Below are 17,984 nucleotides of genomic sequence, written 5' to 3' on the forward strand. Positions count from 1 at the left end.
CAGTGTTCTGCAGTGAGGTTGCTGTTTTAATTGATTTTCTTTAATAACCGAACGTGTGGGGAGCGAGCTGGTCTAGTGGTTAGAGCATGGGACTTCATGACCTGAGGTCCCGGGTTCAAATCCCGCCAAGTCACCAGTGGATTTGATCTAAGTGATAATGCCGCAACCCCTAGGTCTAGCCTGAAGTAACCCGGGCTCGTGCCTAGCGTCAATCAATCAATCAATCGTTCCTAGCCTCCATATAAAAAAATAAAAAATAAAAAAATAACTGAACTTGATCCCTCAGATTTAAAATCGCTCTACGAACTTGAATCTCTTCTACAACAAATGTGGACTCCCCCAATTTGATTTTGGTTAATCAGAACAAAATGGCAAAATTAAGGGTTTTTTTTAGTTAAAGTAACATTGTTTACAAAACCACTTTTAATTAATCTTGAAAACAATAAGAACTCTTATTCTCTTATAATACAGTAACTGTAACCCTTAAATTTACTGACTCATGAAACCGAGAATAAACAAGGTCACTACTAAAAAAACACACATATGTAAAATGTCTTTACCTTCCGAATCTACGTAATTTCAGTGTTGAGGTTACATTTCCTTGTGTTGTGATTTTTCCATTTGACACTTTTCTTTCGTAGGATTATTCACCACGACGTTGTGAGATATGAGGTCTCGACGGAAGTGACAAAAACCGACATTCACAAATCACCCTCTCTTCTGTCGCTGTAACTTTAACCCCCCCCCTTCCCCTAACCCCCGACCAATTACAATACATGCAGCAGGGTGTTTCGGAACAATAAATACATCTTATAGTATCAAGGCCGTGATGTTAATTGACATTGTATAAAGTACTTTTTGTAGAGTGATTTATTTGTCAACGTTTTATTCAACTTTTGCTGCACAAGGCAAACTTTGTTGGGAGTGAGCTTATGTAGTATTTTTCCCCCATGGGCGCTAGACAGTAGTCCGAGATAGTTTTTCACATTAGTTCAGGTTAGAACTAGGGGTTGCAGCATTATCAACTTAGATAAAATTCATTAATAATTTTGCGGGACTGAAGTGACCTGACCAGCTCACTCTAGTGCTGGTTCTAGTGCTCTAGAGCTGGTCTAGTGGAAGAGCGCAAACTTTGGTCCCTGGTTCAAATCCTGTCAAATCATCAATAGGTTTTAGTTAGGTGATAATGTCCCAAACTTTAGGTTAGGTCAGTGAACAATCAAAACCATTAGCCAATGTAGTATCAATTTGATAAAATCTCAATAGCATACATTGATACATCTCAAGTTGTGTGTATGATGTAATATGACTCGTCTGAAGGTATTGGAATCCCGACAACTGCGGGTTTAAGCAAGCGATTCGTTTGACTTCCAACCTCTATTGCTACCATTACTTTATCGCTTTTGCTCTTTATCTACATTCTACACTTGTTTCAAATATTTGTTAAAGAAAACTTACATAAAAAAATTATTAAAATGGACTTTTGTGCGTAAAGGTAGGAGAAATTAAAATGAAAACTTAACTTGAATAAATAATGATGATAAAAAAAGTTTCAATGATTTAAAGAGAAAACCTAAAACGTAAGAACATATCTGATTTTCGGATAATCTCCAAGTCAATACAATTCCTGGTCTTGTCTTGGTTTTGTCTTGTATACAATTCAGAACTGCAAGATTTGTATTACTGTAAAATATCAAATTTATCATGGATAGGAAATTTGTATTAGCACAACTTAAAAACATTATGGGAAGTGAGATACAATTTGGGTTCATATTGTAACATGATCAAAGAAATTTTTGTATTGGCTCGATCGTGTTTTACCTCAATAATTGTTTTAAATATTCTCTATCATTTAACCCTTTACATTTACTTAATTTTAAACTGTGGAACTCACAGTGAATCCGAGACCATATTTACAATCTATTTATTTTATTTTCAACCCCAAATAAGTAGTTTGCAATTCATCTTACAAGGGAAATAAATTGTACAGTAAAAAGGTCAGGGAGGTTTTCCTGTGTACTAAATTATTCCAAAGAGAACCACACAGTAGTTCGGATAAAACTGGTATTTCACTTGTCAACAATAATTAACAGTGCATAACTGTGGGGCTTTGAGACAGACCCCCCACCCCTAATGTAGCTTCTACTGGTGTATGTTTGTTTATTCCAAGTGGCAACTTAAACTCTGTTCCTAATTGATGGCTAAAACCATTGAATTTGTAATTCCATTGCACTTAATTATAGAAGGAATACTTTTCCTCTATCCAGTAGACTGGAATGTAAAATGAACTCATATTTTGTTGGTGGGTTTAGAAAACAGGTTAAAGTAGATGTTTTATATTTGTTTCACATTTTTGTAAAAGTGAGTAAATGATTGATTATACAGAAATAATTGTTTTTGAATTAACTACAAAAGAAATTACTTAGAAAAGTATAGTTATTTAAATAATGATGATACTTTCAAACAAAGCATGCAATATTTTAGGTGATGGTATAAAAATATATAGTAGACATTTATTTTATGAGCAGTTGTAACCAACAAACCGAATGCTTAATTCCTCAAAGATTATAAAATCTTTTTCTTAGAGATTTAAAAAACTTAGACAGTTTTCGTCTTCAATGCAATCTTTCCTCAATTACTTAATAACAGGACCTTACAGCTTAAAGTGTACATGTTAAGTGTGTGTCGTACCATCTGATAGTGCATTATAACATTTAAAAATGCCTTTGGTCATTGGAGGGATTCGAACCATAACCCCTAGGTCATATAACTGTGCTTAATCATTCAAATATTATTATTTTGTTTTAGTCTGTTTGTTTCAATTATTTTTGACATTATTCAAATTATGTTTGTTGTCTTCTTTTCCAATAATTATTGGTCTTTATACCATTTTCACTTTTTAAATGATTGTTTTCAGTTCTCCTGTGTTGGTTTATTCATTTAATAAATCCTTATGATAAAGAGCCTATTGTTTTAGTAAAAATTTATTTAAAGTTTTTATATAATTTTGATTTGCCTTGAAAGCTTCAGGCAACAAAAGAATGCCTATAGGCAGTTATCGTTTTAATTTTTTTGTCTTATGATTGTGTTTTACACAATCCCCCTATACCATAGTATATGGAGAAAGTATTGTTTTCGTCAAAATTTTCGAGTTTGAGTTTTGAGTGGATATATTCGTTTTGGGTCCCCCTGGACCCAAAAAAGTGGTTTTCAAAGTGATGTCTGTGTGTGTGTGTGTGTGTGTGTGTCTGTGTGTCTGTGTGTCTGTGTGTCTGGATGTGTACAGAGCTAGAGACCACACCTGTGGTCCAATTTCGATGAAATTTGGTATGTATGTTCCAACCCATGGTATCTCCAGGTGTTTTTTTCATTTTTTTGAAATTTTGATTTTTAATGGGGATTTTCTCAAAAATGGCCCGAACGATTTTGATAGAAATTTAGTATGTTGTAGCCCTTTAAATTCTGAACAAAATGGTACAAATCCCATTTCTGTAAAAATTACGGTTCAAAAGTTATGGTAATTTATGTTATTTTTCTATAAAAACCCCATAAAATAACGAAAAATAGGATTTTAGACAAAAATCCTGTTTTGATTTAACATAGTATGTTATGGTCCTTACAATTTTGATAGTTTTTTTACTTTTTGGAAATTTTTATTTTTAATGGTGATTTTCCCATAAAATTCCATAAAATAACGGAAAAAAAGGATTTTCCCAAAAATGGCCCGAACGATTTTGATAAAAATTTAGTATGTTATAGTCCTTTATATTCTGAACAAAATGGTACAAATCCCATTTCTGTCAAAATTACGGTTCAAAAGTTATTGTAAATTATAATATTTTCCCATAAAACCTCATAAAATAACGAAAAATCAGATTTTTTCCAAAATTAGCCCGAACGATTTTGATAAAAATTTAGTATGTTATAGTCCTTTAAATTCTGAAGAAAATTATACAAATCCCATTTCCGTATATTTACTCTCACCGCTTACACATGATAAAGGTTGTTGACAAACTTATGGGAGAAAGTATGTGTCAGAATGCTGATACCGTTTATTTTACTTTTCTGCCTATTTAATTAGTTTTATTTACTTACTATTTTATTGATCTGTTGTTGACCTTTTTGTCTTTTGTCACCAGCCATTAACTGAAATTTACTTTCTATTTTGAAATGTTTGCTAATGTTGCTAAGTTTTCTACAGTTTGCTTCATGGTTTGTTTTCCACTATTTACTCACGTTAGTTTTCTATTTTGTACTTTTTACTAAAGTCTATTGTTTGTTACAGAGGTCAAGCAGGAATTGGAGGACTTGATGGCTGATATCAAGAAAACTGCCAACAAAGTCCGCGCCAAATTAAAGGGTGAGTACGTAGCACTCACTGTTTCCCAATTTTAAACATGATTTGATAATCAAAGTATTTAAAATCTCTAAAGTAAGTCATTAAAATTAGGAAAAGGAAAATCTCAAAGACTAGCTCAAAAACATTGCTATCATCCAACTTTTTTCAGAATAATTTTTAAATAAGAAGTTGATAGGCAATTTTTGCTCGCTCCTTCATTACTGTATAGACATTTCAGTTTGAATTTTCTTGGGTCTACTAAAGGAATGGATGTATATGCCACTGTATAGTCAGTGTTTTTTACAATGTTAAGTGTTTACATAAAAATGGCTACTAGATCAAATTAATATTCATATTCTTTGAGATGGGAACGCCACTTATGAAATGAAATTAAATGAACTACTGTATATTTATTGTCTTTTGAATTTTTTAAAATTATTGACAATGTCATAAAATAGCAAAAATTATAGCATAGTCAGTGATTGAATACAATATAGCTAACTACCTAAAAGTAGACATACAATAGGTACATATTTTAAATATTGCTACTGATCTTTATGATAAGAAAACTTTTTGGCATGTAGAATAATGGAAATATTAAACCTCATAACCAACAAAATTTAACAGTAATAAGGTTAATTTGCTAACTCTACTTAAAAATCTATACAAGGCATTTCAAAGAAATCGTTTAGAGAATAAAAAGAGTGGAATATGTGTGTTTTTCAACCCAAATATGAGTGAAGGATGAGTATAGAATCGAGTGAGATGATCTGTGGAGCTTTGTTACTGACTAAGACTATATGTTTCATTAGTCAAAACCATTTATTGAAAGCCCAATAATCAAGGACTCGATAATTACTATGCTTCCACATATTTAACCAAGTATTTGGAAAGAACAGATGCATATACTATACATTACCAATCCAACAGAAATATTTTGTAACGTCATAAACATCAAAATCTGCACAAAGTATTCAAATTTTGCTAAACAGTATAAAAAACATTTAAACGAATTTGTATTTCAACATATTCTCCCTTTGAAGTGGATTCCAGGTGCTGTAATGTGTGTTTCCGCTCTGTTTGCGAAAAATTCCTACAAGAATCAATATGAAACAGTGTCGGTATTGGGGAGCCAACTGTTACGAGGCTCGGGGTCGTACATTTCACATTTAATGTGGTGGTAGCACTGTCTCCGTGCAGTTTAGTTGGTACTGACTTGGCAGTGTGCCAACGTAGGAACATTGCAACCCCCCCCCCCTCCCTGGTCTACCCTCGCTTATCGCCGAGTCATGAGGGGTTATTGCTTGGCTGTAAAATTAGATTATTTTGTTGCAGAAATAGGTGAAGTGTGATTAAATATTGGTTTTGTCTTCAAGTCACATCCGATAAAACCAATAGAGTTTTGTCTTAACTTTGCATAGAACCCTGAAGTTTTTGGGGTATTTTTACGTTTTATATACAGTAGAACCTCGATAACAAGACCCTCGATAATATGGGTAATTTTCAAATCCCCTGGAAATTATTTTGTCCCTAATCACAAGTTATTGCAAACATCGATAAGAAGTCAACCTTGATGACAAGTCTTATTTCATAATCCCTATAGACAATATCTTTTATTACAATTTCATCAAGAAATGTTACAGCGTCAAATTTAGATAAATAACATTGGTATAATAGAGACAAAGTGAAATGGAAAAACTTCTTCAGTGTTGTGTGTGGTCTTGCCATGCGAAGAACTCCTTTAGGGTGTAGAGTCTTGTTATCAAGGTTCTACTACTTGTACATAAAAGCTAAAACGATTATTATTTTAATTTCTGTATGCCTGTCGCTCAGCAATTAGGAAATTTACGCTACCTACCCGGGAGAAAATTATAGTACAAATCAAGCACTAAATACTTAATTAGATACTTAATATTTACACTTACTTATACCTTTGACTCTTATACCTACTTAATTAATAAGATACACTTGGTAATATTGAAATCATTATACCTGTAAGTAAACATTTTTGAAAACAACAGTCATTGCAGAAATAGAAATACCCAAATAGTAAAAATTGTTAAAAAATAAGAACATTCCCGAATTATTAACAAAAGGCTTATCAACAATCATGACAAGATATGTTACTGGACAGTAATAATACAAAATGGATCTATGACTTACTCATTTTAAACCCCCTCATCAAGTTTAAATTTTGTATTTTAAACTACTGTTTTATTCAAATCATCTCTAACAGTGACAGTAAAAGTAAAATTGACTGAAAACAGCTGTGATTTGACTGAAAACAGCTGTGATATTGACTGATTGACCTGATCAGTAACGAAGTAAGGTTGGTCAGTTAGTGGGTCGGTTGTGGTTCTAATTTGGTAACCGAGAATAGATTCTGACATTGTCATGGTTACCGGGTTACTGGCGCTGGAAAACTTTTCCTTCGACAAGAAGTATTGGTATCGACAGGGTAATGGGCAAAATATAAGTACATAGGTATAGAGAGTTTTTATTTGCACACAACATTCTTTTCATAAAGTATATACAGAATAAAAAAGTAAACATGAAGATAAATATAAATTAACAAAATTAGATGATACAACTCTAATAAACTAAAAGGGGTCAATTAATCGGTTGCCTATTTTATCTTTGAAGTTTATTGGGATTGTGCCAAATTTAGAGACTGAAATTTGTTGCCATTGTTTCTAAAAAATTGAATTGCTTGGTGGTTTTTTTTTTATTTGAGTTTTTATCCATTGCTCAAGAACCAACTCTTCATGTTATTTTAGCTTTAATTGATATACATTTTAGTGAGGATACGTTTATTAAATAACTAGCCTAATCAAAATATTTCTTTTTATCCTACATAGTATTGTTCCTGTACTAATGTGGTTTACTTTATGAACTTCATAGTTTATCAGTTTGCCTGATATATAAAATTTGAAATACCAGAAGTGTAATCTAGTGGAAGCTATGGTTCTACTTCTTCTTTCCTTAACTAAGTCTCTGCATTTAAATCAATGTGTTTATATACTTCTAAGCAATATTAGCTTGTTTTTAAATCGGATATAAAAAAATCACAAAATATTCACATTGTAAGTACAACATTGAGGGAGGAATTTTCACTGAACAGTCAATACAGCTCCAGTTTGGACAAACTCGTCCCAGAAAACACCTTTTTTTTACTTGGTGGTAGCCATTAAAAAAAAAATCTGTCACACTTAATTTGTAGCCAAAACATTACAAAACTGTGTCAAAATCTGATCAAATCCAATGTATAAACATATTATTTCCATTGTTGACATTAACAGCTGTGCTTATTGATGCAGACAGAAAATCCACCAGTTTAGTCTTGCTCAATTATTAAAAATCAGCCCGCATTTGACATTGGGTTGTATTTGTTGGTTATGATCCACTTGCATTTCAGTGGAATTTGTCGCCTAATCGTGTCAGCAAATTAGGGGAGTATTAGTGGAACAATCCCCTACAAGCACCGCTGCTGGTGGTTGGCCAAATTTGATTATGAACCGAGCTTAATGTGCCCCAGGCCCCCCTTCCATCCCCTCCTTCAGTAATCAATGCAAAATGTTGGTTTTTAAATCCAGTATGTTTAAAAAAGAATGCTGGGATTTTTAACGGCCATTTCTCGGGATTTATTTAAGATAATTAAAATATTTAAACGTCAAATTGGAGGAAAAAGAACAATGTTTTTCCTCATACTTTGATAACATTCGGACCAATTTTAATAACATTCAGAATTTCATCAATCTCATGAGCGTAAAACTGGCTAAGTTGTACTCTTACGGCGATCGGCAGGTTTATCTGATGTCTTAACTGAATGTTGTAGGCACAAAGACTCAATCTTTTAAGGATAACATAAAGTGTCGATTTAGGTATGATTAACTGAAGACTTGTCGGGAAATCGTTTTTTTTGCCGATGCAGATTTGTTTTCTCCGACTCTGTCATCAGTCAGAAAACAACTGCAGTTAGTGAGCTTGTTTTTAGCCGGCCAGGTGAATGTCTTCAAAACACTACGGTGCCACAAAACTCATTAAACCAGCGTCAAATTTCTTTATCATCAAGTAGATTCAAGTTTAGTTTAATTTAGCAATCAATTTAAACTTTGGGAACCATCTGTACATTCTGTGCCTTCTGTTGCTCCGTAAACATCGTACAGGCGACTGGTGTCAGGCATGTGAACCTACCAATGGCAGCCTACCACCCTGCACCTGTTTTGCGCATGCGAAGGTCAGCGTTTCTTCCCTTGCTACATGGGAAACAAAACTTAGTAATTAACTTCAATTTGGCGTATAAAACGTTAAGTTACCTTGATTAGTACCCAAACAATTACCATTTAAAATTCAGACATTCTTTTGTAAACACCATGTATTGGTCAGGATTATCTACCAGTTTCAAATGGTACTTAAGGTGGTATTATAATTATGACATTACTAGCGAGCTTTATTTGAGTGATTTATTTTTAGTTGATACAATCGCCTCAAAAGTATCTTAGTAGCTATTTATTTTAGGTTGTTCCACTAGTACCACTTTACCTGTTTTCATTCCCAATCTCTTATTCATCAATTTCTTTCAATTGTATTAATAACAATAAAAACACTTATACATTTGTATTTGTACTAATCCTGTTTGGTTTTGTTACAGTTATCGAGCAAAACATTGAGCAGGAAGAGCAAACAAACAAATCGTCAGCGGATCTCAGGATACGCAAGACGCAACACTCAACGTTGTCCCGCAAGTTCGTCGAGGTGATGACCGAATACAACCGAACACAGACCGACTACCGGGAGAGGTGTAAGGGCCGGATACAACGGCAACTGGAAATTAGTAAGTGCTATAGAAACAGAAATACAAAATTCCTAGGTGCAAATAGAAACAAAAATCTAAAATGGTCTGATCATCAAATTCAAATTATTATCTCGCCAAAAGTATTGTTTGAATTTTGAGTGGTTTTTAAATCTTCAGGTTTACATACAGCTTTTGCTGTTTTTCGCGCTCACACCATGTCTAGGTTTTCCTATGGTTTCAGGGTTGTTCCCCATTGTCAACTTTTTTTGCAAAAATAGTCATACAAATTTTAACTGATAGTGAACAACGTTCTTCTTGCCACCGTCTTTTTACTCAGATGTCACTTTTTACATTTACATTCTTCAATTGTGCATTTAACTTATAAAGAAGATTATGAGACATTTTTAACACAACAAACTCTGTTTACAGCGGGTAGACAAACAACCAATGAAGAATTGGAAGAAATGTTAGAACAAGGAAATCCAGCTGTGTTCACGCAAGGGGTACGTTTATAAATTAATTTACAGATTTACAATTAATGTGCTCCACAATTTGTACTTTGTTTAAAAATTGTTTGTATTACTGTATAACGTATTTTTTGTAAAAGAATTTTGTCTAGGACTTTTTTAGTGGTTTTGCCAACTAATATAGTTACATAAACTAATATGTAATACATAAATCATTTTTTGTCATTCTGCTGAAAAAAAATGCTGTTTTCAATAGCCTAAACATGTTGCCTGGCACTCTTCTTCTTCTTAGTGTTTCAACTAAATCAGCTGGAATCGTAATCGAGCACACAACTGAAAATTTTATTGTTGAACATTTTGTATGCTGCTTATGTCTACAAAAATAGTTCCGATTTACCATTATAGTATCTTTAGAAAAGTTATTTTATTGTTTATCATTGTATATTTCACTACTCTATTGTAATTTGGACAAATAAAAAATTAATGTGTTGCCTATTGAGTGATGTGGTAGAGTGATATTTATTGTGCCTCAATCACAGTAACAGCTATTTATGAATAACTTAAAAACAAGAAGAAAGCATTGCTTATATTCTGTGAATTATTTACCTTGAGGAACGGTAGAGTATGACAAAAATATAGTTCATCACACAGGTAAAACATGTCTTATTGACTCAAACCTCAGTTTGGGTCAAAAAGAGTCACGTTATGCCCTGAAATGAGTGATGAAATATAGTAAAATCTCACTAGATCTTAGCTGTGGTATAAAACCCACACACATATTAGTCATGACTATGACTATAACTATTCGCTCAGGTAAAAAAAGTGTGTAATTTTAAGAGACGGTTTTTTGCAGATCATCATGGAGACGCAGCAGGCCAAGCAGACGCTAGCGGACATCGAAGCTCGACACGCAGACATCATCAAGTTAGAAAATTCCATCCGTGAACTGCACGACATGTTCATGGACATGGCCATGTTAGTGGAAAGCCAGGTGGGGACAAATTATTGGAACGGCCTTTATTATTATTGGATATTTTAAATGTAAATGGATTTTAAAAATAGTTAATTTAACTTTTTAGGGTCTTCTATTAAGGGAAACCACTATTAAAATTTGCTCCATGCAAATAAAGGTGATGCAAACCAACCTAACCTATCTTAACCCAACTTAACCTATCCTAACGTAACCTAACCTAATTGCCCAGAGCAAATGATAATAGTGGCAACACAATTTTTGAATGATTGATTTTTCCTGTTTAAAAAAGAATATAGTATTTGAATTTAAAAAAAAAAACTAGTAAGATTCAACTCTGGACTATCTATTTTTGTGGTCAAAGTCTTTGGGTGTAACCAAACAGTCTCACATGACATGACGATCGCTACTCTAAGGCTACAACCTGAATATAGAGTGAAACTTGAAAAATTCAATGCGGGAACATTGACTTTGTAGTACAAGTAGACTTCTCGTCCTGTTGCAAAATCGGAAGTCAGTTTTGATGTGTGTTTCATTTTGACGACCTTTTTGCAGGGCAGATTTCCAACAATTGTTTCTTATTTTTGGGTAAATGTTATAATAGTTGTTTCAATCTTTAGCTGTAATACCAGAGGACTAAAGTATGGCAAACAAGAACAATTGTAAACAATGAAAGTAGATATAATACCAGAATATGACCCCACTTTCGGCGTTTTAGAGGCACTTTTAGGGCACTTTTTATAGGGGAAAAATGAGAAAAAAATGGAAGAGCTTTTTTTGGCCACTTTTTTTAAAGACCCAGCTCTCGACCTATACACCCCTATATAAATTTTCTACTTTTGTTAATACTAAAAATCACGTCTGGAAATGGTGAGCTTTTTTTGGCCACTTTTTTAAAGACCTGGATCTCGTCCAATACAAGCCTATATAAATGTTCAAACTCCATTAAAATTTCAAATCCACATCCATTCCCATGTATATTTTCAAAATCATGTGAGGTTTGTGCGCGAACTTGGGCACGCTTATGGCTATGTGTAAACTATGCCTGACTCAAATGAATGACTGTGAGTGTAACCTAATGACCCCAATCAAAACCAATTGTCAACATTCTCTGCCTGTCTGGCGCCAGTCTGTCTGGGGCAGGTTTAGACAATTACCAAATATGTTTGATTGATTGACCTCAATTATTCAATTGTTCAATTTCAGTTTGTTCAATTTCCATTGTTAAGTTCTAAATTAATTTAGACAATTTTGTGGTATATAAGGGGGGCATTCTACGGAATCATCACTAACTCTTCCACCTGGATCTTCTTGTTTTGGTAAGTCTTTGACATCTAAGCTAGACTATTGTAATATGTTGTCGCGTGTCGGGTCATGGGATCAATTGGTGACGTAATTGATGCTTGTACTCATAGGCCTACTCTGTATTTCTTTTAACTTAGGAGTGTAGCTAATTTCCCGAGTCCATTTTTCAAAACTTAGCCGAATTGAGTCACTAAGGAACTTGTAAAAAATGTATATAAGTCTATTTTTAAACACTTAGAGTATTTTGAACAGTCACTAAGGAACTTAAAATGTATATAAGTCTATTTTAAAAAACTTAGCCAAATTCACTCATGACTTTGAGTCAAAAGTTTGCACAAGTTATTATTTAAAAACTTAGCCGAATTATACTCACTATATAATTTTGTCGAGTTCCTTTTAACATAGGTAACATAGTCTTCTCTATAACTAACACTCACTCTGTATATATGTAGACTCAGCATTCTGAATTGCTAAAAAGTATTTTTACTTAAGATTTTGGATTTAGTTTTGATTTAAAAAATTGCAATTGCCAAATTTTATTGTATGAAATTGTTTTGAATATTAAAATTTAAAATTCTGATTTAAATTATTATTTCCCATTAATTGAAATAGTCTAAAATGTAATTTCCATCATATAGAAGATGCTAACTTTGTTTTTTAGTTACATGTCAACTGTGTGCTGCTTCTCTATCCAAAAAAATAACTTATTTTGTTATTACTATTTTTAAGTGAGTCAAAATTGTGCACAAGTTATTATTTAAAAACTTAGCCAAACTTCATGCAACGGGGGACTTTGAGTTAAAAGTGTGTACAAGTTATTATTTAAAAACTTAGCCAAATTCACTCACGGGGGGGGACTTTGAGTCAAAAGTGTGCACAAGTTATTATTTAAAAACTTAGCCAAACTTCATGCACCGGGGGACTTTGAGTCAAAAGTGTGCACAAGTTATTATTTAAAAACTTAGCCGAATTATATTCACTATATAATTTTGTCAAGTCTCCTTTAAAATAGGTAACACTCACTCTGTATATATGTAGACTCAGCAATCTGAATTGCTAAAAAGTATTTTTATTTAAGTTTTTGGATTTAGTTTTGATTTAGAAAATTACAATTGCTAAATCTTATTGTATGAAATTGTTTTGAATATTAAAATATAAAATTCTAATTCAAATTATTATTTCTCATTAATTGAAATTGTCAAAATGTAATTTCTACTATATAGAAGATTCCAACCTATTTTTTAATTACATATATAAAAATGAAGACTACATGTCAACATTGTTTTGCATCGCTCTCCAAAAAAAGCAACCTGATTCGCCACTACAAGGTAATACATAAAATGAAGGTGAAACTGTGCAAAGTTTGTGATATAATCTGTGATAATAACATGGCTCTAAAATCTCATATATTACAAACTCATAAGACTTGTAATTTCTGTAAAAGAAATGTTGTTGGTCATTTTAAAAGACATGTAAATTCTTGTAACAAATGTCCATATACAATGATTAAATTTGTTGGTGAATCGATTAAAACTGAACTTAAAAGTACTCTTCAGTCTTGTCCTCTACCAATAAAATGGACTTTAGTAAGGAGAATCAAATTTATAAAATATACAATAGATCAAAATGGAAAATTAGTTAATGAGAAAGAATGTATTGCAGATTTTAGAAGCCTTACTACCTTAACCATTGAGAAGAGAGATTTAAAGCCTCAAATTGAAAATGTCCTTTTAAAGATTGACGCTTCCATACACAAATATCAAGCCGAAGGCAGTGGATGGATTTATGACCATACTAAATATTGGCAGTTGCACGTTTACAAGTATAAGCCCCTAACTCCAAAGTCATACATTCCCACACCAAAAAGTATTAAATTGACAAAAGCAGTTTTAAATATAAAGAATGTTGATAATAAATGCTTCCTTTGGTCAATTTTAGCAGCTTTACATCCAAGGAATGCTAAACATGCTAATAGAGTCTCTAACTATGCACCCTACGTAGGTAAGTTGAACATGACAAATATAAAATATCCCGTAAAAATATCTGACATAGATCAATTTGAAAGAAAGAATAATATAAGTGTTAATGTATTTGGAGTTGAAGACCAAAAATTTATATATCCATTAAGAAGAACCAAACTGAATAGTAACACTCATATAGATCTATTATTATTACAACAAGGTCGTAAATCACATTACTGTTTAATTCGTGATTTTGATAGGTTAATGCTACGGTCAACAAAAGATAACAGTAAAAAGCATTTTTGCAAGTTTTGTTTACAACATTTTTACACCAAAGATAAATTGGAGTGTCATATAACATATTGTAAAAACTTTGATGTCCAACGAGTGGAAATGTCTAAACAAGATACATTACAATTTAAAAATTATAAATATCAACTTAAAGCCCCATTTGTAATTTATGCTGATTTTGAGTGCTTTATAAACTCTAACAACCATACTCCATCTGGATTTGCATTTGTCGTAGTAAAAGATTCTAAGATTATTTCTGAAGAGTTATATAGTGGCGAAAATGTTATGGATGTGTTTTTCGAAAGGTTGTTTGAGACTTATGACTTCATTAAAAATCAAATGGCAATATATATCCCCCTTGTAATGACTCCTGAGCAAGAGGCATCTTTCCAAAACTCAACACATTGTCATATTTGTGAAAAGCCTCTATATTTTGATAGGGTACGGGAACATTGTCATTCAAATGGCCAATACCGTGGAGCTGCCCACAATGATTGCAATTTAAACTATAAAGTAACAAAGAAAATACCAGTATTCTTTCATAACTTAAAAAATTACGATGGACATTTAATTATGCAACACTTGGGAAAGTTTAATCGTAAATTAAATTGCATAGCCAAAGATATGGAAAAGTACATTTCATTCTCTGTTGATGATTTAGTATTTTTAGATTCCTATAACTTTCTGTCCCTTCCATTATACAAATTAGCTTCCAATTTAAATACATTTAGATTCATAGACAATCCACTACTACAACGCAAAGGCGTATTTCCCTATGAATATATGACAGGACCAGATAAGTTTGCAGAGTCTCTACCTCCAATTGAAAAATTTTACAGTACTTTAACTAAAGAACATATCTCTCCCATCGAATATGAACATGCTAAAAATGTCTGGACCCATTTTAATATACATAATTTACAAGAATATCATGATTTATATCTTAAAACAGATGTATTGCTACTGGCTGATGTGTTTGAGACATTTAGAGACCTGTGTTTAAAGGATTACAAACTTGACCCCGTACATATGTATTCACTTCCAGGACTAACATGGGAAGCTTGTCTTAGAATGACTGGTATAAAATTACAATTATTTCAAGATATTGACATGCATTTGTTCATAGAAAGTGCAATCAGAGGAGGAGTCAGTATGATTTCTACACGTTACGCTAAAGCCAATAATAGATATATGGGCGAAAATTATGATCCCAATCAAGAAAGTGTGTATTTAATATATTTAGATTGTAACTCGCTATACTCCACAGCTATGTGTGAGACACTACCCGTGGATGGATTTCGTTGGACGAATGAGATAGACTACAAAAACAATCAAAATGATGAGTTTGGATATATCTTAGAAGTTGATTTAAAATACGATAAAAGCTTACATGATTTACATAATGACTATCCATTAGCACCTGAGAAAATGAATGGCAAATTAATACCTAATTTAAATGACAAAACTAAATATATTTTACATTATAAAGCATTACAAAAATATGAGGAATTAGGTTTGGTTGCTACAAAATACTATAGAATTTTAAAATTTAGACAATCAAAATGGCTTGCACCCTATATTAATTTTAATATTGAAAAACGCAAATGTGCTAAAAATGATTTTGAAAAAGACTTTTACAAATTGTTAAATAATAGTCTCTTTGGTCGAACAATTATGAACCAACGCAAGTTTCGTGATATATATCTCAAGGATGAGTCACTATTAACAAAATATGTCACTAATCCAAGGTTTGACTGTAGCAAAAAGTTCGATAACAATTTACATGCTATACATTTAAATAAATTAGTTGTAAAGTTTAATAAGCCGATATATTTGGGAATGACCATTTTGGATATTAGTAAAGTAATAATGTATGATTTCCACTATAATTATATGTCAAAATTTAAGAACAAAAGATTTCTTATGACTGATACAGATTCTTTAATGTATTCTATAGTTACAGAGGACTTTTACAAGGAAATAGAAAGTGACTTGCACTATTTTGATACCTCTGGATATAGTAAAGACCATTTCTTATACTCTGATAAAAATAAAAAAGTCACAGGCAAGTTCAAAGACGAATTAGATGGTCATATTATGTATGAATATTGTGGTTTAAGACCAAAGTTATATTCTTATATTCCTCTAAAATGGTTATATGAAGAAGACAAGCAAGCTTTAGAGGTGAAGAAAGCTAAAGGAGCTGATGGTGCTACAGTTAAACATCTCCTTAGACATCAAAATTATTTGAACTGTCTTGCAACTGGGCAAGATTACTATGAGAATGTGACAAGAATTAAATCTACAAATCATCATCTTCAAACCTTAACCATGAACAAGAAAGTACTATCATTTGACGATGACAAGAGATTTATTCTAGAAGATGGCATCAATACGCTTGCGCTTGGTCACTATAAAATTGATCAAACATAAATCTATATTTGCCATTATTCTTTGACCTTTCTTTGTCTATTACAAAAAAGCCATATTTAGTTTTATCCCAGCATTGGTGGCAGAGATTTCTAAATTGGTTAAATGAAAAGTCATTACCAACATGATTGTTATATACATGTTTTAAATTTAAATCATCTTGTTTAAATAATATTAGGAAATTTACATTATCACGTAAATGTTTGTGTACTTTGCTGTAAGATTGACACAAGTAAAAACAGTTAATATTTTTATGTCGACCCATTGAAAAAAATTGTGTAATATTTTGACTATTTATGTCATCAAATACAACAACTGACTGTGATTTTACATCATTTGGTGTGATTTCACAGTCAGTAAACGTGTGTAATTTCACTTCGTCACACAAACTAAATATTTCAATCATTTTTTTATATTTTTCTTGTTCTAAAGATTTAGATATTAAATATAAGTTTGTAAATTTTAATCCTTCCTTTCTTACAATTAAATTGTAAATTACAACCGTCTTCCCACTTCCACTTGGACCACAAATAACACATCGAATATTGGTAGGAAATAGACCCAACTTCTTTGGTATATTTTCCTTAGTATGTACTATTTTAAATTTATGTTTTTGTTGAATAAAAGACATTTTTTATATAATAAAAATGGTGAAAAATGATAATAAGAAAACATGTAAAAAAGGCAAAGGTTTATTCTTAAAGCCTTACAGGGGTCGAGGGCTATTGAATACTCTTATAAATAATCTTCCATTTCCACTTCACATACCATCATATCGGTACTGTGGACCTGGAACGAATATACGTCAAAATCTAGCCAAAAATGTACCTCCAAAAAATAAGTTAGACTCTTATTGTAAAGAGCATGACATATTCTACATGAATAATCCCGATACCGCTGCTCGGAACAAAGCAGACATGAGATTAGCAGACTTAGCTTGGACTAGAGTAACGGCGAATGACGCAAATCTTGCTGAAAGAGCTGCAGCTTATGCGGTGACAAATTTGATGAAGGCAAAAGCAAAAATGGGAATGGGATTAAAATTTAATAAAAAAGATGGACAACTACCAGCTGTTAGAGGCCGCAAAAGACGTGCCTCACTTCCGGGGGGTGTACCTAAAAAACGAGCTAAAAAATCTAACACCAAAAGTAAAAGAGTGCGGAATAGTTAATTTAGACAGTTCATCTGGCACACATTGGACAGCATATCGTAAAAATAAAGATATTGTAATTTATTTTGACCCATTTGGAATCCAACCTCCAAAAGAAGTAATTAAATATTTTGAGGGACATAAAATATTCTATACAACCGATCAAATACAAGATTTAAATAGTTCTATTTGTGGAATTTTATGTTTATCATTCATAAAAAATTTTTGTTTATAAAAATGGATTCATTTACTATAACATTTTCGGGTACAGAGCC

At 32.2% G+C, this 17,984-nt stretch overlaps 1 protein-coding gene across 5 annotated transcripts in view; it reads left to right on the forward strand.

The window, feature by feature from the left end:
• The window catches only part of LOC128994237 (syntaxin-1A-like), a 94,239-nt gene that overhangs the window by 44,532 nt on the left and 31,723 nt on the right, over positions 1 to 17,984 (forward strand). For all 5 annotated transcript variants that reach the window (XM_054418651.1, XM_054418658.1, XM_054418665.1 and 2 more), the window contains exons 4-7: positions 4,286 to 4,360; positions 8,991 to 9,173; positions 9,564 to 9,637; positions 10,455 to 10,592. In XM_054418651.1, the coding sequence (XP_054274626.1) occupies positions 4,286 to 4,360; positions 8,991 to 9,173; positions 9,564 to 9,637; positions 10,455 to 10,592 (470 nt within the window). The remainder of the gene's footprint in view (positions 1 to 4,285; positions 4,361 to 8,990; positions 9,174 to 9,563; positions 9,638 to 10,454; positions 10,593 to 17,984) is intronic.

The sequence above is a fragment of the Macrosteles quadrilineatus genome, unplaced genomic scaffold (assembly GCF_028750875.1).
Source record: "Macrosteles quadrilineatus isolate MER2022 unplaced genomic scaffold, UCM_ALF_1.0 Scaffold_1__1_contigs__length_201487025, whole genome shotgun sequence".
Lineage (NCBI taxonomy): Eukaryota > Metazoa > Arthropoda > Insecta > Hemiptera > Cicadellidae > Macrosteles > Macrosteles quadrilineatus.